Genomic DNA, 26,960 nt, shown 5'->3' with positions numbered 1-26,960 from the left:
CCCTTGCAAAGGCCTTACAGTTCTCATCACTCCCATTTGAGTCTACACTTTCCTCAGCCTGGCCCACTTCACTCCTTAGTTATCTGCCTCATCCCTGCAGGTGGTTGGCTTTGTGATTCCTTGTCTAGAATGGAAACCACAGAGTTTACCCTTTTCTTCCTGAGATTTGAGCTGACAGGGGACCAGGCACAGGGTCAGCATCCCCTGGTCCCACCCCATTCCCAAGCCACAGATTTTTTTCCTAGGGCAGCAAGCTCTACTCCGCAGAACAAAGCCATGAAGGGAGGGTTATCATCAAGTCTTACCATTTATTTCTTTATGGGGTTAAACAAGAGCAGAGAGGCTTCTGCCCCACAATGCAACAAAACAGAAAGCAGTACACATACAGACTCTCACCGAAACACAGAGGCACAGGTAAGGGGGCAGGCAGAGACAACTGAATCATAGCCAGGTAAGGTAGGAAGGGATGGGGATTACTAGGAAACCAGCTTGGAGACTCAGTCATAGGGACTAGTGCAAGAAAGTCCTACTCTTGAAGCACAGTGTAGAAAATGGCAGAAGAAAGCTGCCCGGCTCTGCTGCCTGTGATGGAGGGCAGGGTCAGCTGGAGAGGTGGTAGAAGGTTGAGGTTAGGGGGCAGATGGGAGCAGTCAAATGACTTTGAGGTGGCATGTGGTGCCCCTTTCCCCTGCCACTGGGAAAGGCCTTGGGCTGGTCTGAGCCAGGGGTCTCCTGGGCACTTGGTGAGAGGGAAGGAAAGATGGGAGTCTCCAAGGGTCCATTCCCGGGAGCCATATGGTCCCCGTTTACTTCCCAGTCCCTTTTCCCCTCGTAAGGATGTGGGAATCAGAAGGCAGTACCTAGGGTCTCTCTGGAGCCCAAGCACCTGCCCCTCCACTTACATATAAGCATGTCTGGAAAGGAGCCAGCACCTCTTTCCCTTCCCAGTTGAAAAGAGCACTCTAGGGATGGGCTATGTGGCCAGGCCCAAAGTGCTGAGGGCCAAACAGGGGAGTGTGTGGGTAGGGCATGGGGTGTTTGGAAGGAAAAAGCCTATGAGAAATGAGAAAACTAGCAAGGAAGGATTCCCTAGTCTCATGAAACCAATTTGGGACCCAGCTGAGGCCCAGGCATTAATGATTCTCTCTCTACGAGGCAGGCCTCTCATTTATCCCTAAGCTGACCAAATGCAGCTCTCTCCTTCCTATCTCCTTCTTGGTTTCACTCTAATGCAGCTCCACGCCTGCTCCTCCACTTTACTCACTAGCATCATGTCCTAGGATGACACAGGCCTTTCTGGCACGGAAAGCCTCCTGGCCTCTCACAGAAATACAGTTCTTTCTCCCTTTTCTTGTTGGCTTTTATTGACTTTTACATATCCTAGGAAATGTGCCCCTCCAGCAGATCAAAACAAGTCTAATGACCAGCAAGGGGCACTCAATGGCTCTTGTCCTGCTTTCTAGTCTGACTAGATAGTCGAAATCTATCAGCCAAGAGATGAAAGCCCATTATCTTTAGTCAAATGGTTCTCTTGCTAGTCTCTGGACTTTCTCTAGCAAGGGATGGGGTGACTGAAGCAGGGGACTCCATTACAGGGTGAAAAGGAGTCTGGTTGTTCCACAGCTGAGACAGTAACCCATGGGGTCAGAGATGGAAAAGGATGAATACTCTTTGGTAGGCTGGGGATAGGGACAGGGACAGGGACAGGGTAGGGATGAGGGGGCTTATCTCTGGAGAGCTCTGGAGGAATCCCACCAGGTTCTCCTTCATGGAGGCCTGGGCTAGGACAAGATGGGAGAGTATGAGGACCCAGGCCAGGCGACCACTTGGGCTTAAGTCCCATCTCCCCATAGAGATCAGAAATGGAAATGTCTTTGGCCCCAAGGCCAAGATCTCCAGGGCAAGAGTGGCCCTTGGGAGTATGTGCACCTTCTGTAAGATATGGCCCTTCAGACAGTGGCAGTTGAACCACATGCTCTCAGCCTTCTATTTCATGGCCCCAAAACTCAGTTCCTATGCTCTTTCCCAGAGGATTCCTTATGTAACTCTCTTTTTGAAAGAGAAATCTCTTTGATTTGGGGAGCAGATCTGGAGCCTGCCTCAACACTAACTGCCCATCTCTCCAAAGCCAGGTGGCAGTAGCCCATCAGGCCATCTCTCCAAGCTCTGTCCTGATCTCTCCTCTTCTCTTCCCCTTCCCTGTCTTCACTCTCTCAGCACTCATTCTGTACCCCATTCCTACCCCTCATTGCTTAGGGTGGTGGGGCATAGCTAACTGGGACCCCAAACTAGCCACAACTGTGTGCAGCTCATCTTCTAGCATGGTGCTTCACTGTGATGGGCCCAAGTGGAGCAAGGTGCACTGAAGTGGCAGGAGGGCCATTGCAGTGTCTGCCGTCGCCTGTAGGGATATGGGAAGGGGGGAATTAAGGATCCTGGCAACAAAAGGAATGCAGATGGGGGAAAAGAGCTTCTCCCCTTTGTGCCCCCCAACATTCCCTGCAGGTCCAAGGCTGTGTGAGCAGCCTCTTTCCCTGGGGTCAGGGCTCCTGGCAGGGGTGGACATTTCCAGCCCCTACTCCCCCCCTTTGTTTGCTAAGCCCCATAGATGGGGTCTTGGGAGGGGGCACCTGTTGCTCTTGCCTTTATCTCTGTGATGAGTTTTATAGCTCCCTGAGGCCCTCTGGGCATTCTGTTGGAGCTATTTTGGGGGTGGGGTAGGTTGGGGGAAAGTGTGGTCCCCCATTTTTCCCCGCCCCCCCTTGTCCTATACCCCCCCATGGGAGGAGCCCTCTCCCCCCACCTGGAGGGGCTGATGTCAGTATGTGGTGGAGGTCTGTCCTCCCTCCCTACTGTCACTCTTCCCGTGTCAGGCCCTCCTCTAGGGAAGGCAGTGTCTCCAGCCCTAGTCCCCCACCACCCTGGTTGCTGGAGAAGGACACCATGGTATGGAGGAGCATGAGAACAAAAACACAGAGCCGGATCCTGCTGGGGCTGAGACGAGAACCCCCAGAGACCGGCAGCAGGGAAGGCTTATGACTGACACGGCCTGGGGGGTCATGGCGGGGGTGGTAGTGGTGGTACTGTTGGTGGTAGTGGTGGAAATAGGAGTGGTGAAATTGCTGGTGATGGGTTTTTGGGGCCTCAGATTCCTTGAACTTCTTCTTCTCCGACTCACAGGAGACCCACTGCACGTCACAGCACTTGGTTTCCGGCCGCTTTGGTGAAGTATCCAGTAACCCTGCCAATGGATAAGGAAGGTGTGGTGGGGTGCTCAGAGGGCTTATGGCTATGCCTTATGCTTTAATCTAGAGAGGACTGCTCAGGGAGCCCTATCTAAGACTCCTTTCCCCCTGGTCCTCAGCAGTTTTCCTTTCTGAGCCCTTTTTTCCTGGAGCCCACAGCCAGTTTCTCCAGGGTGACTCCTGGGCTGTGTGTTCTAGATAAGAGATGGGCACTCTGGTCTTTCACCCTATTCCACTTGGCCCTATCCCAGACTGGGGACCTCAGTGCCCACTCCTCCAGCCACTGGCCTTCTTCTAACCTGTCTTCCCTGTTGTCCTCCCTACTCCCACTCCCCTGGCCTGGTGCATGTCCTGGGTACCCAGCCTCCTCCCTCTTCCCCAGTGCCCTGCCTTTACCTGTACATATAAAGCCAGGGAGCCCTCCGTACACCATTTCCTCATTGTCAGGGAGTATAAAAGGGCACCGGGTCTGCACCTCCAGGCAGTATTGCTTGCAGGGCACCCAGCGCTGGCATTCCTGCTGGGTCACGCTGAAGTATTCTGAGCACAGCCAGGCCTTGTAGACAGCCTGTGGGGAGAGGAAAGAGCATCAGCCCATGTGTCAGCCCCTTCCCACCTCAGAGGAGAGGGATGAGGGGGGCATAATTGTGGTCTCAAAAGTGGATTCACCAGCTTAACCCCAGGATCCAGGGTTGGACGGTTCAGGTCAAGGCCACTACACTACATCCTACCCTAAGATCTCTCATCTTACAGCCCAACTCCCAAGTTGCCCAGTCTGTAATAATCCAAGTTTCCGAATTTGTTCATTGGCAAAAATCACAAAATTACTCCCATGTCAGAGCTGGAAGGAGCCTTACCAATCGGTCCATCCATCTCTATCATTTAACACTTGGTCCAAAGAGGTGGCTTAACTTCTCTGAGGTTACCTGTATATAATGAGGCAAATTTCAGTTACGTTTGATTCAGCAAACATTTATTTGGCTGATAGTGTTGAGTTCTTAAGTTCAAGAAAGAAACGAAAAGAGTAATCTTTGCTCTGCCTCATTGGGGTGTTGTATGGATCAAATAATATGGCACATGTGAAAATATTTTATAAATTATAAAGTGCAACACAAATGTGAGGAGTTATTTTTAATATGCATGGGAATCTGCCTTCCTAGGAACCACAATTGCCCTTGAGCTCTACTTAATCCACGCTGAGTCCTGTTGGCTTCAGCTCTGGTACAGAGCAGACATCATGGACACTGCTACATTTAATTTAGAATCTTGGCTTTGTAGTTTCATTTTATGGGTATATTTTCTGCTCCTCATCTTACCCAACCCTACCAGGCACTGGGTCCTAGCTAAGCAAGGTTCCCTCCTCCATACTCTTTGGCTATCATCAAGGCAGGGTTTCTTAACAGTCCCACTACTGACATTTTGGGTTGGATAATCATTTGTTGTGTGGGCTGTTCTATGCATTGTAGAATATTGAGTAGTATCCCTGGATCCTAGATGGTGGCACCATTCTCTCCCTTCACTCATTATCACAACCAAAAAGATGTCCCTAGCCATTGTTGAATATCCTCTGGGCAAAACTCTCTCCCATTGAGAACTACTGATCTATTTCTTTGCTACTCAAAGTGTGGACCTGGGCCAGCAGCATCACCAAGGAGCCTGTGAAAAATACAAAATCTTCAGGCCCTGGCCCCAGTTTGCCGAGTCACCATCTCTAGTTTAACAGAATGCCCAGGTGACTCTCATGTATGGGATTGGAGTTCTACCTGCATCCAGCCCTGGTATCTGCAGGAGTGCCTTCTAGGTTCATAGTTGCTCCTCACAGCAATAGTTCTCAAACTTTGGTGTGCCTCAAAATCCCCTGGGGCTGGGCTGGGTGCAGTGGCTCACACCTGTAATCCTAGCGTTCTGGGAGGCTGAGGCAGGTGGATTGCCTGAGCTCACAGGTTCTAGACCAGCCTCAGCAAGAGCAAGACCTTGTCTCTAAAAATAGCCAGGCATTATGGCGGGCACCTGTAGTCCCAGCTACTTGGGAAGCTGAGGCAGGATAATCGCTTGAGCCTAAGAGTTTGAGGTTGCTGTGAGCTATGACACCAGAGCACTCTACCAAGGATGACAAAGTGAGACTCTGTCTCTCTCTCTATGTATATATAGCTCTTAACTTTTTTTATCCGAAATCTGCTGTCACCTTTAAGTTTTGATCATTTCAGTAAGTGCCATGAAGCCTAGGTGTCAGCCTTCATTTCTCTTTCACTGCACCACCACATCTAGCCCATCAGCAAGGCATGCCAATTCTAGCTCGACATTCACACCTTTGTGAAGGCCATTATCCTCTCTCACTTGGGTGACAGCCTGCTATCTGGCCTCCCCACCTGTACTCTGGCTTTTTCCAGTCCACTGTCCACACAGGAGTAGGAGTGGTCTCGAAATGCAGTCGAATCATGTTACTCCCTTGCTTCAAATTCTTTAATGCATTTAGACTAAAACCCAAACTTCTGACCACAGACTTCAGGCCCTTGCATAACTTCACACCTGTTTCTCTCTCCAATCTCATTTTCTATCTCTCCCTTCAAGTTCATCATACTCTACAAACAGAGGTTTTCTTTCTTTTCCTTGAACATGCTCTACTTCTTCCCACCTTAGTGCCTTGGCATATGTTGCTCTTTTGGCCTAGAATGTTCTTCCCCCACTTGTGGTATGGTTCAGTCCTTTTTATGTTTCAAGTCTCAATTTAAGTGTCACTTACTCAGAGAGGATCTCCCTGACCATGGTCACTAGATGGTGTCACCCTCATAATTCTCTCTTTTCATTAGTTGTTTCTTTATCACAAGTATTACTTTGTACCCTTGTTTTGTTTCTCTGTCAGCCCCTCTAAAATGTAAGTAGCATGTAAGCAGAGATGGGGTTGTCTTATTAACCACTGTTGCTTGAGTGAACAGGAAAAGTAAATGGGGATATATCCCTACTCTCAATGAAATTACTTGAATTTATGGCAGATGGTCTGTACTATGAGAAAATTCAAACCATAGGCCACTGGAGGGAAGCAAGCTGAGCAGCCAGGAAAGATTTCAGTGAGTGCAAAATGTTGAGCTTGGGGTCAAAGTAGGATTTTAGATGGGCTAGGTAGAGATAAGACAAAAGGGCATTCCAGGCTGGGGCAACAGCTTAGGCAAAGGCATGGAAACCAGTGAATGCATGGCGTGCAACCAAAGCAGAGCATGATTTTGTGTGAATGGAATGGAAAGGGTACCAATCTCCTGTTCATGGATGTATGCTTCCAAGTATTTATTATTATGAATAACCCTCCAGTGAATATCTTTGTACACACACCTCTTACATGTTTGTGTTAAATTTTATACCTATAAATTCCTAAATATGAAATTTATTGGAATAAAAGGTATGTACAAAGGAATGAGAAAGGTGTGAAAGGAGAGTAAAATGGAATTGGTGAAAATAGGAGGCAGGGTAAGAAAGGAGGGGAAAGAGAGGGGCTTAAGGAATACAAGAGAGTAGCAGTGGGGTAAGGGGTAAAAGAGAGGAGGTATATAGGAAAGGGTAAGAAAGAATGAGGGTGGAGGGTATGTAATGTTGAGAATAGTGGGGGTAGGAAAGGACAAGTTCGGGAGAAAGAGCTAGGGACTAAGTGGTGGAGGGTGTATAGGAGGTAAGAGGTAAGTGAGTGGGGTGAAGGTGAGAGGAGATGAAGGATAAACAAGAGTAGGGGCATAAGAAAGGGTGAGATGAGAGTATGAGGGGCTGGTAAAAGGAGGGGGTAAGAAAGAGGGAGTAAGTGATATGGGGTAAGAGTGAGCAGAGGGTGGATTAGAGGGAATAAGGATGAATGAAAAATATAGAAATGTAAAAAAGCAGGGGTAAGAAAAAAGGATAAGAGAACACAAGGCAGGTAAGAAAAAGAAATAGAAGGCAGGAAAGAAAAAAAAAATTACAAGAGCTAAGGGGACCAGTACCTCAGAGATTTCTGCCTCCATCTTTTGGATCCCACAGTGCCAAGATGAGTCTCTGTCCACCACCTCTGCCCCAATCTCTGCAGCCTAGACCCAGAGTCTGCTTCATCCTTACCCAAAATTTTGTGGAATGACCCCTACTCCTGACCCTGCATCCATCAGTGGGGTTCATAGGTCCCTGTGGGATTCTCTCTGGGCTCTTCCAGGTCAGTGCTCTTGCTCCTAGGTAAGCAGGGCCCAGTGCAGTTACTGCCCTCCTCCCAGGCAGCTGCAGCTTGCCCAGTAATAGGCTATGGTGGCTGGGCACTCCCCCCATCTGCTCCTGGAAGGAAGGAGAAAGGGAAGGATGTAGGAAAGGTGAGGGAGAGGAGGGGATGGCCTGACAGAAGGAGTGCAGCCTTTCTCCTTAATGAGATGACCCCCTCTCAGTCCCCACACCCCCAGCCAGAGTCACCATGGCAACATGTGGGCGAGCAGATTGCTTGGGGAGGACACCAGGCCTGTGGGTGGTGAGGCAGGAACAGGCAAGGAGCCAATGAGAGAACTGGAGGAAGAAGAGTGACACAGGGCTCAGAGGTAATCCAATTCCTTGGCTTCACAGATATCCAGCTGAGGCCATTATGGCCTGTATACTTTAGAGTTGGCATGGGGTCCTTCTCAGGTGAAAGGTCTGGCTCTCAGTGCTACCACCTAGGTAACAAGCCTGTATTAGACTATGTAGCCCTTTTCCTAGGATGGGCCCAGGTAGTTGCCCTGTCACATCAACATTAGGACTGAGCCAAGGAGGCAGACTAGACACAGGGGCCTGGACAGTCATCTATGAGGAGGGGGAAAAGTGAGGAGGGAAAGGCTTAGGAGAACTGTGGGGCTTGCTGGATGTGGGGCATGCAGGAGGAAATGTCTCAGCACCAGGTAACAGTCAGTTGAGAGACCCTTGGAGATTATTTACTCTCCAGCTTCAATTCTGGCTACATATTAGAATCACCCAGAGAGCTTTGTAAAAACACTCTTGCCTGGCTGACATTACAATCCAGACCAACGAGGGCAGAGTCCTTGTGGGTGGAGCCAGCACATCTGTAGTTTTTCAAAATTACATCAGGCAATCTTAATATGCAGCCACAGTTGACAATCATCAGTTTAGTACTACTTCATCATTTTACAGATGTGAAAACTGAGGCCCAGAAAGGTGTGAAGGATTCATTTACAGAAACATAAAATAGTGGCAGATGGAGGAACTTGAAATCTTGTTTCCCTGCTCCAACTTCAGGGTTCTTTCTATTGAATTATCCTGTCAGTAACTATGAATTCAAAACTCAGGGGGCAGAACACAAGGGCGTGGTAGGGGAGGACAGCTGAGGAGAACCAGGCCTGCTCTTCAGGGCTTTTCACACTCCAGCCCTGGCAGAAAAGGCTTCTCCATTATTTTCTGTCCTCTGAGCTTAACCATCCTGGACCCTTAAGGTGACCGCAGGGGGGTTTAGGTGGGGCAGAAAGCCTTAGCCTGGCAGTGCCCTCCTTTCCCCACCTCAGTCCAGCCACTGCTGGGCTCAGTTAAGTTCTGACTGCTACAGCCTAGTTGCTATGGGAACTGGGAGGGGAAGAAAGCAGGGAGTAACTAGAGGAAACACCAATTAACTCAAAAAGGAATCTGAAAAGGCTGTCCCCCTCTTCCCCAGCTGGGCTGCAGAGCCACTCCTGAGATGGGAGGGGCAAGGTAAGAGGGATCCCCATCCCTCCTGGGCTCTGCAGTTGCACATTTAGACAGAAGTGGGAGGACCTAGACAGCCTCACTCTCAGGCTCCCTGGCTTGCAGCCCTGGCCAGGGCATTCTCATCTTTATTCTCTAGAAGGAAGCACCTGACTTCCCCTGAATGCTGCTCAAATGCACACTTTCACACCCCAAAGCCAGACATTTTAGAAAAAGGAGGCTGTCCTGAGCTCCTTGGTATAGGAGCTAGAAAGCTTTCCGGGAGGAAAGCTTCAGTTCTTGCCAACCAGAAAGTAAGCAGTTTCCTTCCTGTTTTCAACTTTCTTCCCTCTCTAGGGCCTATTTCCCCATCCAAATCCTCCCTATAGATGTTTGCTTCATGGCTGCTTATCTCCTTAATGTACCACTGGGATCCTTTGCCAGGAGCTATAGCTTTAAAACTTGTGGGGACAAAGCAGCCATGGGCTTGGGGATGAAATCCACAGTCCACAGCTCTGTACATCCAACCCAAGATTTTACCCATGGGGAAACTGAGATCCAAAGAAGGGGATTGGCTTAGCCAAACCAGCTGCATCCAAGAAATCAACTACAAGCCAGGGTGAGAAGGAAGACACCCTCACAACTAATCTAAAGCCTCTCTGTACTGCACCCATCAGCACACATAGCATTCTTTGAGGGGCCCCTTGGGCAAGATTGAAAAAGAGCCAAGTGCTCCTAGTCCCAACTCTGGGCTTTCAAAGAGTTAGATCATAACAGTGTAAGGGATAGGTGGGAGCAAGATGGTGGCCGAGTAACAGCTTTTTTGCAACTGGGCGTGGTGAGATTGGGGAGAGAAGACTCCAGGCATCTCTGGCTTATGGGCTCTGCCCAGAAACACCCCTTCTGGGATGCAGGGAGACAGCAAGAGACTTCTGGTCCCTGGGAGGAGGACAAAAGCAAAGGAGAAGTGGCAAGTGATTGTGTTCAGTCTGAGGCAGTCACAGCTGTAACTACAACAGCAGTGAGATTACAGACAGGGAAGGCCTTCCCTGTGGGTTGTTTTGTTATTTTGGACACGGACACTCGGCTGAATTATCTTGGGAGAACTTGGGCAAGAGTGCGGATGACTTTATGCATTGTCCAGGGTCCGGGAATGAGCCACTAGGCCTGAACAGAGCTAACATTGTTCTCCTGTAGGCCACGCACACAGTCATTGTGGGAGAACTGCCCTGCAGGCTCCACCCTCAGGATGGCAAATTGAGGCTTGGGCTGGGAGACCTTGAGTGAGTGATCTAGTGACTGTGAGTAGTGCCAAAGGCCAGGACTGAGACACTGGGGAAGAGCAGAGCTTTTAGTGTTTGTCAGTAGGAGGGCTGCCTTGCAGCCTCAGCCCTCAGGGGCATAGAGTGAGGCTGGTCTTGGTGCACCGGATAAACAAGATCCTAGCGACAAGTGCTTTCCTGGGAAAGCTTCTGTTTAGCCAAGGTTAACGGTTTAAAGTGTCTTTTAAATGGGCTAAGAAGAGATTCAAGTTCTCAACCCTGTGGATTTTGAGGGCAAAGAAGTCAGCAGAGGCCTCCAGTCTCCATCTCATATAGCTGTATCAGCATTGTGATTATAATCTCACACCCCAGAAGATCACCTGTTACCCAGACAATATTCAGCAAAATACATATACTGCTTTGTTTTTGATTATGGTTTTATTTTTATTATTATTTCAATGTTTTCCCCCTAGATTTTTCTTTTTTTCTTTCTTAAATTTTCTAGTTTAAATATAATCTTCTATTGTTGCCTTCCTTAATAATAAGAAATTCATTTCTGCTGTGTTTCTGCCCCTGTTATTTTACTTTTTCCCCAATTTAACCCTATAAAGTTTTCTGTCTGTTTGGTTTGATTTACAGTATTTTTGTCTTTTCACTTTATTTGGTGGAGGTGGAATACCATGTATGTTCAGGTTGGCAAAGAGCTGCTGAAATCAAGGGACCCACCCAACCCAACACCCCCAGAGGTTGGGGGTTTTTAAGGTGTAGGTGAAATTACCCTACTGTACACCTTTATTACTCATGTCTACCTCTTTCTGTGCCTCTCCTTTTTTGGTCAATATTCCTTTTTACTCACCCCATCTACTTTCTTTTTCTTTTTTAAAAATCTTTTTTCCTTTCTTGCTCTTTAATCTTCTAATCTTTTTAGTCCTGTACCAAAGGACTCATCTAAACCTTAGACCAGAGGCATGTTATCTTAAAGAGCAAGAGGAAGTGAAAGGAAAATTAGGACAAGGAAACAGATAAAAGGAAACACTTATGAGAAAGAATCAACAAAAAAATCCTGGCAACATGAAAAACCAGACCAGAGTAATCCCTCAAGGGACCATGAGGTAGCTACTACAGAAATGTAGCTATTTATAAATGTAGAAATTTATTCATCTATAAAGAAATGTTAGAAATGACAGGAGGGTAATTTAAAATACAGATGATGAAAACAATGAAGGAAATTTCTGAGAAAGTGGAAAATAACCAAAAAAAAATCAAAAAACAGAATCAAATAAGAAATGAATGATATGAAGAATATAGAAAGAATGTAGCAGAGCTGAAGGAATTGAAGCAGTCAATTAGGGAACTTAAAGATGCAATAGAAAGTATCAATAAAGATTAGACCATGCAGAAGAAAGAATCTCAGAGGTAGAGGAACAAGGTCTTGAGATAACTCAGATAGTTAAAGAGGCAGAAAAAAGAGAGAGAGAAAGCAGAACATTCACTGACAGACTTATGGGACTTTATGAAGCATTCAAATATACAAGTTATAGGTATCCCAGAAGGGGAAGAAGAATGCCCAAGAGGAATGGAAGCCATACTAGAGAATATTATAAATGAAAATTTCCCAAATATCACAAAAGATTCTGACACATTCCTTTCAGAGGGATAGTGGACCCCAGGTCACCTCAACTCTAACTGAGCTTCTCCAAGACACATTGTGATGAACCTGTCCAAAGTCAAGACAAAATAAAAGATTCTTCAAGCTGCCAGGAGTAAGCGCCAGTTGACCTACAGGGGCAAATCCATCAGGGTGACTGCAGACTTCTCTAATGAAACTTTTCAAGCAAGAATACAATGGGTATCTACCTTTAATCCACTTAAATAAAACAATTTCCAGCCCAGAATTCTATATCCTGCTAAGCTAAGCTTTAAAACTGACAGAGAAATCAAATCTTTTACTGATATGCAAACATTGAGGAAATTTGCCACAACAAGACCAGCGCTACAGGAAATACTTTAACCTGTTCTACACACTGACCATCACAATGGACCACCAGCAAAGTAAGCACCCAGAAATTAAAAGACAGAAGCTAGCTTCCACAATGATGCAAAAGATAAAACTAAGTAATGGACTTTCACAAAATAAGATGAATAGAACATTACCACACTTATCAATTATCTGAATAAATGTTAATGGCTTGAATTTCCCACTGGAGAGGCACAGACTGGCTGGCTGGATTAAAAAACAAAAGCCATTTTCTGTCTGCAGAAAAAACACCTAGCCTCAAAAGACAAGTTAAAACTCAAGAGTTAAGGGTTGGAAGACAATTTCTTAGACAAATGGAATTCAGAAGAAAAGAGGGGTTGCAATCTTTCTTTCAGATATAGGTGGATTTAAAGCAACTAAAGTAAAAAAAAAAAAAAGATGGACATTTCATATTGGTCAAGAGAACAATACAACAAGAAGACATTTCAATTCTAAATATTTATGCACCCAACTTAAATGCTCCCAGATTCTTCAAACAGTCCTTAATTAGTCTGAGCAATATAATATCCTATAATACCATAATAACAGAGGACTTTAGCACTCCTCTTACAGAGCTGTACAGATCCTCTAAACAGAAATTAAACAAAGATATAAGGGACTTAATTGAGACCTCAAAACAACTGTGCTTAATAGACATATATAGAAGACTCCATTCCAAAGCTAAAGTATAAAAATTCTTCTAATTAGCCCATGGAACATTCTCCAAAAGGGATCATATCTTAGGACACAAAATAAACCTCAAAAGAATTTAAATTTTACCTTGTATCTTCTCAGACCACAAGGCATTAAAGACGGAACTAAACTCCAACAAAAACATTCAACCCCACACAAAGGCATGGAAATTAAACAATGTTATGCTGAATAAGAGTTGGATGCAGGAAGAAATAAAAGAGGAAATCATTAACATCCTTGAGCATAACAACAAGCTACCAAATCCTATGGGATACAGCAAAAACAGTCCTGAGAGGAAAATTTATTGCTTTAGATGCCTACATCTGAAAAACAGAAAGAGAGTGCATCAACAAACTCACAAGCCATCTTATGGTATTGGAAAAAGAATAACAATCTCCGAATAGTACAAGAAACTCTATGCCCAGAAATTTAACAATGTGAAGGAAATGGATCAATATTTGGAATCACACCCTCTCCCTAGACTTAGCCAGGAAGAAACAGATCTCCTGAACAGAACAATTTCAAGCACTGAAATCAAAGAAACAATAAAAAAAAAATCTCCCAACAAAAAAATGCCCTGGTCTGGATGGCATCACACCAGAATTCCATCAAACCTTCAAAAAGGTGCTCATTCCCATACTGCAGAAATTATTCCAGAAAATTGAGTAGGAAGGAATCTTCCCCAACACATTCTATGAAGCAAACATCACTCTGTTACCAAAACCAGGAAAAGACCCAACTAAAAAGGAGAACTTCAAACTGATTTCACTAATGAATATAGATGCAAAAATTCTCAACAAAATCCTAGCCAATAAATTACAGTTTATCAAAAAAAGTCATACATCATGATCAAGAAGGTTTCATCCCGGGGATACAAGGCCGGTTTAACATATGCAAGTCCATAAACGTTATTCACCATATCAACAGAAGCAAAAACAAAGACCATATGATCCTCTCAATAGATGCAGAAAAAGCATTCAATAAAATCCAGCATCCTTTTCTAATTAGAACATTGAAGAGTATAGGCATACGTGGCACATTTCTTAAACTGATTGAAGCTATCTATGACAAACCTACAGCTAATATTTCACTGAAAGGAGTAAAAAAGTTTTGCCACTTACAACTGGAACCAGAAAAGGTTGCCCTCTGTCACCATTACTATTCAACATAGTGCTGGAAGTTCTAGCCAATACAATTAGGCAAGACAAGGAAATAAAGAGCATCCAAATGGGAGCAGAGGAGGTCAAACTCTCCCTCTTTGCAGACGATATGATCTTATATTTAGAGAACCCCAAAACTCAACCACAAGACTTCTGAAAATCATCAAAAAATACAGTAATGTATCAGGATATAAAATAAATGTCCACAAGTCAGTAGCCTTTGTATACACCAATAACAGCCAAGATGAGAGGCTAATTAAGGACACAACCCCCCTTCACCATAGCTTCAAAGAAAAAGAAATACCTAGGAATATACCTAAGAAAAGAGGTGAAGGACCTCTATAAAGAAAATTATGAAACCCTAAGAATAGTAATAGCAGAGGATATTCACAAGTGGAAGAATATACCATGCTTATAGCTGGGAAGAATCAACATTGTTAAAATGTCTATACTTCTCAAAGCAATCTACAGATTCAATGTCATCCCTATTAAAATACCAACATTGTACTTTCAAGACTTGGAAAAAAATTTTTTTTCGTTTTGTATGGAACCAGAAAAAACCCTGTATAGCTAAGGTAGTTCTTAGTAATAAAAACAAAGCTGGGGGCATCAGCATACCAGACTTTAGGCTGTACTACAAGGCCATACTGGTCAAAAAGCATGGTACTGGTACAAAAAGAAGAGACATAGACATTTAAAATTGAATAGAAAACCAGGAAATGAAACTAACATCTTACAGCCACCTAATCTTTGATAAACTAAACAAAACATACACTGGGGGAAAGACTCCCTATTCAATAAATGGTGCTGTGAGAACTGGATATCCACATATAAAAGACTGAACCTGGACCCACACCTTTCTCCACTCACTAAAATTGATTCAAGATGGATAAAAGACCTAAATTTAAAGCATGAAACAATAAAAATCCTCAAAGAAAGCATTGGAAAAACACTTGATGATATGGGCCTAGGGAAAGACTTTATGAAGAAGACTTCCATGGCAATTGCAACCACAACAAAAATAAACAGAAGATATTTAATTAAACTGAAAAGCTACTGTACAGCTAAGGTGACAACCACCAAAGCAAACAGACAACCTATACAATGAGAAAGAATATTCGCATATTTTGAATCAGACAAAAGGTTGATAACTAGGATCAATAGAGAACTCAAATTAATCCACAGGAAAAAAGCCAACAATTCCATATATCAATGGACAAGAGAGATGAATACAAAAGAAGACAGATGAATGGCTAGCAAACATATGACAAAATGCTCATCATCCCTAATTATTAAAGAAATGTAAATCAAAACCACTCTGAGATATCATCTAACCCCAGCGAGAATGGTCCACATCACAAAATCTCAAAATTGCAGATGCTGACATGGATGTGGAGAGAAAGGTACATTTTTGCATTGCTGGTGGGACTGCAAACTAATACAACCTTTTTGGAAGAAAGTATGGAGAACCCTCAAAGAACTCAAGCTAAACCTCCCATTTGATCCTGCAATCCCATTACTGGGCATCTACCCAGAAGGAAAAATCTTTTATCATAAGGGCACTTGCACTGGACTGTTTATCACAGCTCAATTTACAATAGCCAAAATGTAGAAACAGCCTAAATGCCCACTAACTCAGGAATGGATTAACAAGCTGTGGTATATGTATACCATGGAATACTATTCAGCCATGACAAAGATGGAAACTTTATATCCTTTGTATTAACCTGGATGGAAGTGGAACACTTTATTCTTAGTAAAGCATCACAAGAATGGAGAAGCATGAATCCTATGTACTCAATTTTGATATAAGGACAATTAATGACCTGGTACACAGTGGGGGGTGGGGGAAGGGGAGAGCAGAGAGAGAGAGAAGGTGGGAGGGTGGTGGGGATAAGGAAGAGCAGAAAGAGGGAAGGAGGGTGCGTGGTGGGAGAAGGGAATAGCAGAGAGAGTGAAGGAAGGATGGGGTTGGGGGGGTCTCAGAGTGTGACACACCTTTTGGGGGGCAAGACACAATTATAAGAGGGACTTTACCTAACAAATGCAATCAGTGTAACCTGGTTGCTTGTACCTTCAATGAATCTCCAACAATTAAAAAAAATTAAAAAAAAGAACAGTGTGAGGTCAAAAATCAGTCATCCTAACCAGAGGAAGGATATCATGGATGTTACTCTTAGGAAAGCAGTACTTCATTGGGATCAGCAGAGTCAGACTGGGATTAGACTCTAATCTAATGTTAGACTCCTTAATCTACGGAAGGTTGAGTGATTCTCAACCTGCCTAATGCCACATATGTATTTTCATTGTTACAAAGGGTTCATGACCCACAGGTTGAGAACCACTGGATTAGAAGCATTATAGGGCAAATTGAGGTGGATTATGGGGCTTTACTTAAGTGGCTGTAAAAATAAGCAACATCTGTCCTGCTTCTCAGACTGAGCAGTTATGAAGCAAAGTGGCTTGGCCTGGCTTGAGGAAAAATCAGAGGAGATGACCAGAGAGGTGGGTGAGAACCTAGTCCCAATGAAGTCCTACAGGGCCCTTGCACCTCCAAACAAGCCTCTTATTCCATCTACTCAAAGGCCAGTGGCTAGATGGGCCAGGCCTGGAAGGTGGTGGGCTGGTATAGAAGCAGGGTCCTTAATGCAGACGATTCTGAAGGAGCCTAGATGGTCAATGTCAATCAAGTGAGCAGAAGAGGCTAGTTCATGACTGCTCCAGAATGGAAGGGATCATAAGAGTCATCATCTTACCACTCCAACATCACTTCCAAGTACTATAGAGTTTCTGATTGTAAACTTTGTCATGGGAAGCTCACTCTCTCCCAAGGCAACCTAGATCTTCAGATAACTCCAGCAATTAAAAAAGTTCTTCCTTCTTTTGAGTTCAGATAATGCCTCCCTGTGGCACTTCTGGTGCCTGTCCCCCATGACAGGCTTGCAGGAACTTGGTAGATTTTTCTGAATCTGGTTTTCTCATTCATTTGTTCACATGAACACTTTCTGAACATCTTCTGAGTGCCTGGCATTGTGCTGGGAGCTACAGATAATAAAGATGAGCAAGATAAGATTCCCATCTCAAGGAGCAAGGTAGACAACTATGTGACTCAATCATTACAAGTCACTATGATAAGTAGTATAGATGGAATCATGACATATGATGGTTCCACTTTACATTTTTTTTTTACTTTATAATGGTATGAAAGTGATATACAGTCAGTGGAAACCATATATACTTTAAGTATCTATACCACATACAATCACCTATTTTTCATCTTTAGTATAATATTCAATAATTACAAAAGATATTCAATAATATATTATGAAACATGCTTTGTATTAGATTATTTTGCCCAACTATAGGGTAATATAAGTGTTCTAAGGAAATTTAAGGTAGAATAGGTCAAGCTATGATGTTCAGCAGGTGAGGTATATAATGAATGCAGTTTTGACTTATACTATTTTCAACTTATAATGGGTTTATTAGTCAATGTTAATTCAAGGAGCATCTGTATCTAGTAGGTACAGCAGTAGCATAAAAGGAAGAACCATTAATTGCATTTTGAAGGCTGAAGGACAGAAAATTATCTCTATGTGGGAAAGGGTTGAGTTAGGGATTAGAAAAAGTGAGTAGAAGTTCTTTAAGTGGAATAGGGAAAGAATAAGGGCACTTCAAGCAGAGAAATCAGCAGGCACAAAGGCCTGGAGGTGTGGAATAGGGCTGGGGTCAGACACTGTAGGTAGTTCAGCATAATTAGAGGGGGCAAAGGAGGGCATGATGAGAGATGGGCTGCATGATAAACTATGGAAGCTGAGAAGGAGCTGGGCTTCATTAAAGGCAATGGAGAGCCTTTAATGGGTTTATTTTATTTTATTTTATTTTTTGAGACAGAGTTTCATTATGTCACCCTCGGTAGCGTGCTATGGCGTCACAGCTCACAGCAACCTCAAATTCTTGGGCTTAAGCAATTCTCTTGCCTCGGCCTCCCAAGTAGCCGGGACTACAGGTGCCAGCCACAACACACGGCTATTTTTTTGGTTTCAGTTGTCATTGTTGTTTAGTTGGCCTGGGATGGGTTCAAACCTGCCGGCTTCAGTGTATGTGGCCGGTACCCTACTCACTGAGTTACGGACGCTGAGTCAAACTACTCGGTGACGCCTGAACAGGGACTTGTACTTGGATTAAAAGTCTGATGCCCTACCCACTGAGCTATCCAGGTTCTACCTTTAGTGGGTTTTAAATAATTGCTTATCTAAAGATTGCTTACCACTTCTGTGACCAACTTTTCACACTGCTGCCTGATGTGTGGATGATATAGTCATCAAGATAGGAGGTAGGGGGACCAGGTATGAGACTACAACAACAATCTGAGTTGGAGACAATGAGGACCTCAACTAAGCCAGTAAGTAGCAGCAGAATTAAGAAATGGGAGAAAGGGATAGATGTGAGAAGAGATTGTTAAACAGTTGGAATCAACAGGATTACTTAACGATGTGGGGAATAAGGGAGAGGGAAGGGTGTCCAGAATAATTATCAGGCATCTGGCTTGCATAGCTGGATAAACAGAAGTCTCATTTAGTAAGGAAGGGAAAATAGGAGGATTAGACTCAAGAGTGAAGATTAATTCAGTTTTTGGTTATGTTGACTTTGAGGTATATATGGGTCAGGTAGGTAAAAATGTCAAGGAGATAGTTGGATACAATAGACTGAACTCAGAGGGAGGGTCTGTATAAAGGTCTGAAAGCCATCAGGAGTTAAGGGGAACATAGAAGGACAATTTTCCATACCCTCTGAAGTAGGCATGGTTATATGATATAATTTGCCAATGAAATATGAGTTGAAGTAACATAGATCATTTCTGAGGAGAAGCTTTAAGAGCTAGTGTATTATTTGCTATATTCTCTTTCCTCTGCTAACTGTAGAAGCAGTGCTGAGATGGACCTACTACTCTGGGTCTTTTGGTGACTATCATAAGCAGATGCTCCATGCTGATCTGTTTTGGACATATATCATGAGCAAGAAATAACTGCTAAGCCACAGATATTTGCAGGTTGTTCATTACGAGAGCCTAACCTAGCTTACTCTAATATAGTGATAGTGGAAGTCTAGAGGTAGTATTACTGAGGAATAGTATAAAGAGAGAGAAAAGGATCAACAATAGATCCCTAGAAAATATTAACATAAATTTTATTTTTTCTGAAAGAAACATTTTATTTTTTATTTTTTTCTTTTCACATAATAATTATTTAAAATTTCAATTTAATGTGAGCATACAAACAACCAGGTCAAAATATTTGAATTTGTTAGGTACAGTCCCTCTTGTAGTTATGACCCGCACTCAAAAGGTGTGTCCTCACTCCACACCCATTCAGTGGAAGCACCTCACCCTCTTCTCTCTCTGATTCCCCCTCCCCCCCAACATGAATTGAAATGAATTTTTCTCCTATGTGGGCATGCATTAGATCATCTATTGGCTTTATATTAGTATTGAGTACATTGGATAATTGCTTTTTCATTCTTCTGATACTTTACTAAGAAGAATGTGTTTCAAATCCATCCTGATTAATACAAAAGATGTGTCTTTTTATAGCTGAATAGTATTCCATGGTATGCATATACTGCACTTTGTTAATCCATTCCTGAGTTGATGGGCATTTAGGTTGTTTCCACATCTTGGTGATTGTAAATTGAGCTGCAATAAGCAATCTAGATGTCCTTATGATAAAATGATTTTTTTCTTCTGGGTAGATGCCTAGTAATGAGTTTGCAGGATCAAATGGGAGGTGTAATTTGAGTTCTTTGAGGAGCCTCCATACTTCTTTCCAAAGAGGCTTTGTTGTCTTACAGTCCCCACAAACAGTGTAGAAGTGTTCCTATCTCTCCACATCTGTACCAGCATCTGAAGCTTTGGGACTTTGTGATGTGGGCTAATCTTACTGGGGGTAGGTGATATCTCAGGGTAGTTTTGATTTGCATTTCTCTGATAATTAGGGATGATGAGCATTTTTTCATGTTTGTTGGCCATTCATTTGTCTTCCTCAGAGAATGTTCTATTCATGATCTTGCTCAGTGACAGATGGGATTATTAGGTCTTCTTTTGTTAATTAATTTGAGTTCTCTCTAGATCCTAGTTATCAAGACTTTGTCAAATTTGTGATATGCAAATATCATTAAAGGGTAGGTGGAAGAAGGGAATCAGATGAAGATGGAGGAGTGGTTTAGGAGATTGAAGGAGAAACAGAAGAGAGTGGCATTCTTTAAGGGAGAAGAGAATTTCAAAGAATAGGAAGTGGTTGGCAGATAAGGATTTAGATGGGTACACACTGGTTTGGGATATTGAGAAACAGTCTCATTACATTGAGAGCAGTTTCAGCGGAATGGTGGGGGCAGAAACCAGACTGTAGTAAATTGAAAAGCGAAAGTGAGGGAAGAAAACTGGAGATAGCTATGTGTAGATTGCTCTTTTAAGAAGTCAACTATCCCCAGCTTTTTCAACTTTTTCATGGGATGTTATTTCTAGTCCTTCTATCTTGGTTGTTCACATTCAGATGAGTCTATTTTTCTGTGTCCTTTGCAACTGAACACAATCCTCAGATAGGGTTTATCAACACAAAGTGAAGTAGCAGCATCAGCCCTCTTGTCCTAGAAACTGTTTCTATTAATGCAGCCTAAGATCACATTTGCTGTCTGGGAGACTTTATCATAACCTGGTAACTCACTGGAGACATACAAAGAAAGGCCTGTCTGGAGTGTGGGACCAAATATACAGCTTAGATTGAAGTCCTGTGACAGAGATCAAGCCTTCTGGTGAGACATCTATATGAATTAAATACCCATGATACCATGACTCTCTAGGAGCAGAGAGTATACCTTACTCATCTGTGTACAGGGCTTCACATGGATCTGGGTTCACAAGTAGAAGAAGTATACACAAAGAGGTGTTTGCCAGGTATGGTAGAATCTCTGTAATTTGATCTCTCAAGGGACAGTAACAAACCAGTGGCCTACATAAGGAACTAGGCCTGTTGTACTGATATGTACATGTGGTACATTTCCAGTCTATGAAAATTAGGTCAATTTAAGGAGGTGGTCAAGTATGATGGTTCTATTATATTTGAAAATCAAGCCTCTAGCATCTAGCCCAAATTGAAATAAGGTGGAAAGCTCCAAGAAAAAAGTGAAAATAATGGGTTATGAATGTGTTTGCATGAGATTTTATAGTTTTAATGAAGAAACTGGAGATGTATTAGTAGAAAGTCATATAACACTAAGCAAACAGGAAAAAAGGAAAAAAAAATAAGCAACTATTAATTCCAGGAAAACAAGATAACCAAGGGAGGAAATGTAGTCACAGTATTCAACATGACCCAGCTATGAACAATGTTTATAATCTTTTTTTTTTTTTTTTGAGCCAGATCTCAAGCTGTCACCCTGGGTAGAGTGCCATGGTATCACAGCTCACAGCAACCTCAAACTCTTGGGCTTAATTGGTTCTCTTGCCTTAGCCTCCAAAGTAGCTAGAACTACAGGTGCCCGCCACAACCATTGGCTATTTTTGTTGTTGTTGTTGGAGTTATCATTGTTGTTTTTAGCTGGCCTGGGCCAGGTTCAAACCTGGTGTATGTGGTGGCATCCTACCCAATGACTTATAGGGGCTGCCCAGTGTTTATAATCTTAAAAATGAAGACATGGAATATTGTTAAAACCACAAAGTGTGATTTTCCATTATTGAGTGTATTGGAGAAGAAGCATGTGTATGTGGATAATGCTGCTGGTAGTAAAAGAACTAAATCCTGGGGCAGCAGCTCCTATGGCTCAAAAGAGTAAGGCACCAGCCCCGTATGCCAGAGGCAGTGGGTTCAAACCCAGTCCTGGCCAAAAACTGCAAAAAAAAAAAATTTAAAATGAAAAAAAATTAAAAAGAGCTAAATCCTCTCTAATCAAATTTCAAAAGTCAATAGGTATTTAAAACATAAAAATCAAGAAACAGCATATTGACATGTCATTTAGAAATATGGAGGTAAATATCAGAAGAAACAGTCTAGAGGATCAGCTCTGAACAGTGAGGCTCAGAGGTGTGTGTGTGTGTATACACATATGTACATAGTGAAAATGCCTTTTAAAATTATGAACATATATTATTCTGAATAAGTGAAAATTAAATAAAAACATAAAACTTATCTGTAGCCATGAACCTCAAAAATAACAAAACAAAATCTAGAAGAATTAACCTGACCAACCTCATCAGATTCAGCCCACACTGCCCTGCCCCAGATCCCCAGGCCTGTACTGTACATCCCTGCTCTGGATCATCTACTCCATCACCAACATCAGGGCCAGCCATGAGCTCAAGCCAAGTAAGCAAGAACTAGCAAATGAACCCATGGCCAGAGAGAGAAACTTCAATAAGAGGAGGGGAGCTTTAGCACCTTCTGTGCTCAATGGTTGTGCAGGTCACCACAGGCATGGTGCCAGTGTGACAGTGACAACCACAGTTTCAAATGAGCTGTAAACCTGTTTGCCACACAGCTAGACCTCAGTCCAGGCCTAGTAAACAATTTCATTCTCCTGTAGGGATCACCATAAAACCAGCTCCTTGTTCCTGCCTTAGACTTCATTCCTGAAATGCTGTGCTTGGCTAGATAGATGAGAGGCTGGGAAAAACAGAGATTTGATCAAAGGTGATTGTCAGCTGTGCTTGGTCTTGGTGATGAGGCAAATCAAGAACTTGGGAGTCCTTCCACCTTCCCCTCTGCCTTCTCCTTCCCCTATCTAAGCATGTCTTTGTGCCCTCACTCACTAGAATCTCTCCAGCTGCCTTCTGAGTCCAAGTCCCCCATACCCATCCCAGAGTCTTCATCTCCAATTCCCCAACTACCTTTCTCTACTCCAGTATTGTTAATCTCAATTGGGTGTTAAGCAATCATTTGGATTAAACACATGTAAGGTGAGAATAATAATATTTACAATTTATTAAGTTATCATATGTCAGACTCTGTTGTAAGCACCTGACCTGGACATTATTAACTCACTGAATACTCAAAACTATCTCCTGAGGTAGAGATAAGTATTTATAGATGAGAACAGGGAAGTCCAAAGAGTTTGAATAACTTGGCCAAGGCCCACAGCTGATAATAATAATAGGAGTGGCTAGCATTTCTTGAGTACTTTCCATTTTGCAGGCACTGTGCTCTTAAGAAATTAGCATGCTGTATGTCATTTAAGTCTCATAATAACCCTATTTCTTAGGTACAAAGATAAAGAAAGTGAGGTCCCCAAAAAAGATTAAAGAATATGTTCAAGGTCTCGACAACTATCATGCAGAGAAGACAGATTTCAAACTGGAACTTGAAGCCAGATTCACCTGGACTTCACTGCCTAAGATCTTATATACCATACTTCCCTCCCCTCAATGTACTATGACCATTGAAGCTTCTTACTAAAAAAAAAAAAAAAAAAAGTCTCTTTTTGACAGAATTTCAGATCAAGTTGGGGAGATTTCTAGGTCTAAATGGAGAGGGGGATATGATTTTCTTAAATCACTCTATATTCAGTCAATTCCCCATATGGGTACAATTTTCTTTTTAAGTGGATGTAGAGGGAAGAACATTTGGATAGTAAGGTCCACAAATGATAATTTCTATTTCCCTATCAAAGCACTCCATTCCTTCTTTTCTCTAAACACACACATGCGCACGTTTACACACACACGTTTATACACACACACCCCCTAGGAGGTGAAGGTGCTGAAAAAGGCAAACACTGCTTTGGTTCTTTCACACCCACCAGCTTCCTACCCAAAGCCCGAGGCTCACTATTCCTGCTCTAATCTTTAGCGATTAGTAAAAAGAGAGTAGATTCCTCCAGTAGAAAGTTTTTCTTGTCTTACTACATGAGTTCTCTCATCCCAGGGCCTACCTCTGGGGGCTTCTAAAATAGCCTTGCCCTAGAAGACTAAATGCCAGAGTCCGTTCCTTCGGCAAGTTTCAGGTCAGCTTATAAACTCCACCTGATTGCTCCTTCTCCCCAGCTTTTTTCATAAGTGCTCTTCATCAAGAAACCTTTGCTCCAGCCAGATAGAGCTGGGTTCAGATTCTGCCTCTGCCACTAACTAGCTGTGTGAATTTGGACAAGTTACTTGTAAGGAGGCAGAGACTTAGCCACTATTTTTTTTTTTGAGACAGTTTCAGTATGTTGCCCTCGGTTGAGTGCTATGGCATCACAGCTCACAGCAACTTCAAACTCTTGGGCTTAAGTGATTCTCTTGCCTCAGCCTTCTGAGTAGCTGGGACTACAGGCACCCGCCACAATGCCCAGCTATTTTTTGTTGCAGTTGTCATTGTCATTGTCATTTAGCCGGCCTGGGCTGGGTTCAAACCCGCCAGCCCTGGTATATGTGGCTAGCACTGTAACCACTGTGCTACAGGCGCCAAGCCTAAACCACTAATTTTTTATGTGACTGTGAGAAAGTCACTGTCCCTCTCTGGGCCTCAATTAGAATCCAAGAAGATTCAAATTTTGCTCCAGGGAGCAAACATTGTATGGTGGGAAGATGGTCAACCAACGATAAACTGAAACAGTCCTGCAGTCCAAATACCAGGTCTTCTCTTACCAGTAATAACACTTCAGGTAAGTTACCTGACTTCCCTGAACCACAGTTTCCTCATCTGTAAAATTGAGATAATAATAGTACTTGCTTTCACTTTTCTGTAAAAAGCAACAAGCACAAATCTTTACCTGTAATATAATCACACTAACACAGATTGGGTGGTACCTTTGCCCACTGCTGGTCAAATCCCAGCTTCAACTTTTACAAGCTGGATGACCTTGAGCTAGTCATTTAATCCCTCTGAGCCTTTCCTCTCCTCTATAAAAGGGAGATAATATATACTTCACAAAGCAGATGTAAGAATTAAAGACATAAAGGTCATAAAATGACTGAGATATTTCCTTTCCTTCTCATTCCTTCCTTTCACCTCTAAGATGTAAATAACAAATTAAAAAAAATCTGCCACAAATGTGATCAGAAAAAGGTTAATATCATTAATATATATAAGAGTACATACAGATCAATAAGGAAAACACAAAACATGAAAAGACAATTCAAAAATCAGGCAATACAAATGGCCTATAAATAAGAAAAGCAAATGTCTGACCTAAGGCATGCAAACGAAAAGCCAATACTGTACCATTTTTCAGCTGCCAAATAAATACAGCTTTAAAAACATGCTAGCCAGTATTGGAAAAGCGTGCTAAATTAGTCTTCCATTTTTGGTGAGGTATAAACCAGAATAATGTAGTAATATAAAAGAAATTTGGTAATGTATGTCAAGATACTTAAAAAGGTTAACACTCTTTTCTGTACGTCTAGTGCCAAAAGAAACTTCACCCTGCTGAATTACTGTTTACACTCTCATTTGTGTGTGAAACAAAGGAAAGGAAAAGTCATTTTGTGTGTAGATGTTTATGTAAGGCTGGAGGGAGGGGTAGAAGAACACACTCCAAATTGTTAACATTAGTGACCCCTGGGAAGTGCTACTGGGAGGAGAGAAAATGGGAGGATTATTGATGTTTTTGTTTGTTTGTTTGTTTGTTTGTTTTTTGAGACAAGGTCTTTCTCTGTTTGTTGCTCAGGCTAGAACACGGTGGCTTCATTATAGCTCGGCTATAACCTCAAACTCCTGGGCTCAAGTGATTCTCCTGCTTCAACTTTCCAAGTAGCTGGGACTACCACAATGTGTTAATCCACTGTCTATTTTTTACTTTTTTATGGAGACGGAGTCTCACTATTACCCTGATTGGTCTCAAGCTCCTGGCCTCAAGCAATCCTCTCCCCTGGGCCTCCCAAAGTACTAGGATTATAAGGGTGACCCATCACTCTCAGACATTAATGTTTTCTTTATAAACCTCCATATTGTTAGATTTTGTACAATGAGCATGAATTATTGTGATTTTAAAAATTCAGCACAGTGGGGAAATAAGAAAAAAGAATTTGAGAAAAAAAATATTAGTAAAAAGAATTGTAGCTGTGATATAGAGTTAAAAAGAAAGATATCCTTCATAGCATTATTTGTAATAGTAAAAGTTGGAAGTAATATCAAAAGAACTAGACGAGTAAATTACATTCATGTGATGAAATACTGTACACTCATTAACAATGATGTCTATGAATATTTAATTTAGGCAAAGATACTCAGTTTAACAATAAATGAAAAATAGCAGAATAAGATTTCAACTATGTAAAAGTATATAGTCATACCCACTAGGATGGCTATTATCAAAAATACCCCAGAAAATAAATGAAAAATAGCAGAATAAGATTTCAACTATGTAAAAGTATATAGTCACACCCACTAGGATGGCTATTATCAAAAATACCCCAGAAAATAACAAGTGTTGGCAAGGATATGGAAAAACTGGAACTTTTGTGCATTGCTGGTATGTATATAAAATGGCGCTGCTACTGTGGAAAACAGGATGTCAGTTCTTTAAAAAGTTAAATATAGAATTACCATATGATCTGGCAATATTCCTCCTAGGTATAAACTCAAAAGAATTGAAAGCAGGGATTCAAACAGATATTTGCACACCAACGTTTGAGGCAGCATTATTCACAATAGCCAAACCTGGAAATAACCTAAATGTCTACTAGCAAAAGGGATAAAAAAATGTGGCATAGACATACAATGGAAAAGTATTCAATCATAAAAAGGAAAGAAGTACTGATACATGCTACAACATGGATAAACCTTGATAACATCATATTGAATGAAATAAGCCAGACACCAAAGTACAAACAGTATATGACTCCATTTATATGAGATACTTAGTCAAATTCGTACACAGAAAATAGAGTAGAATAGTGGTTATCAGGGGATAGAGAGAGTGAAGAATAGGGAGTTATTGTTTAATGACAGTTTCTGTTTGGGAG

The 26,960-nt window shown here is 42.5% G+C and overlaps 1 protein-coding gene across 1 annotated transcript in view; it reads right to left on the bottom strand.

Annotated features, from left to right (window-relative positions):
- Window positions 1-288: 288 nt before the first annotated feature.
- The window catches only part of FAM155B (family with sequence similarity 155 member B), a 35,266-nt gene continuing 8,594 nt past the window's right edge, over window positions 289-26,960 (bottom strand). Inside the window, exons 2-3 of the mRNA XM_003802237.2 lie at window positions 3,642-3,813; window positions 289-3,241 (exon numbers count right to left, since the gene is read on the bottom strand). Coding sequence (XP_003802285.1) covers window positions 2,856-3,241; window positions 3,642-3,813 — 558 coding nt within the window. The 3' untranslated portion in view covers window positions 289-2,855. The remainder of the gene's footprint in view (window positions 3,242-3,641; window positions 3,814-26,960) is intronic.

The sequence above is a fragment of the Otolemur garnettii genome, unplaced genomic scaffold, assembly GCF_000181295.1.
Source record: "Otolemur garnettii isolate 467f Iridium unplaced genomic scaffold, OtoGar3 scaffold00241, whole genome shotgun sequence".
NCBI classification, from domain to species: Eukaryota; Metazoa; Chordata; class Mammalia; order Primates; family Galagidae; genus Otolemur; species Otolemur garnettii.
This window is presented reverse-complemented; position numbering and strand designations above follow the sequence as displayed.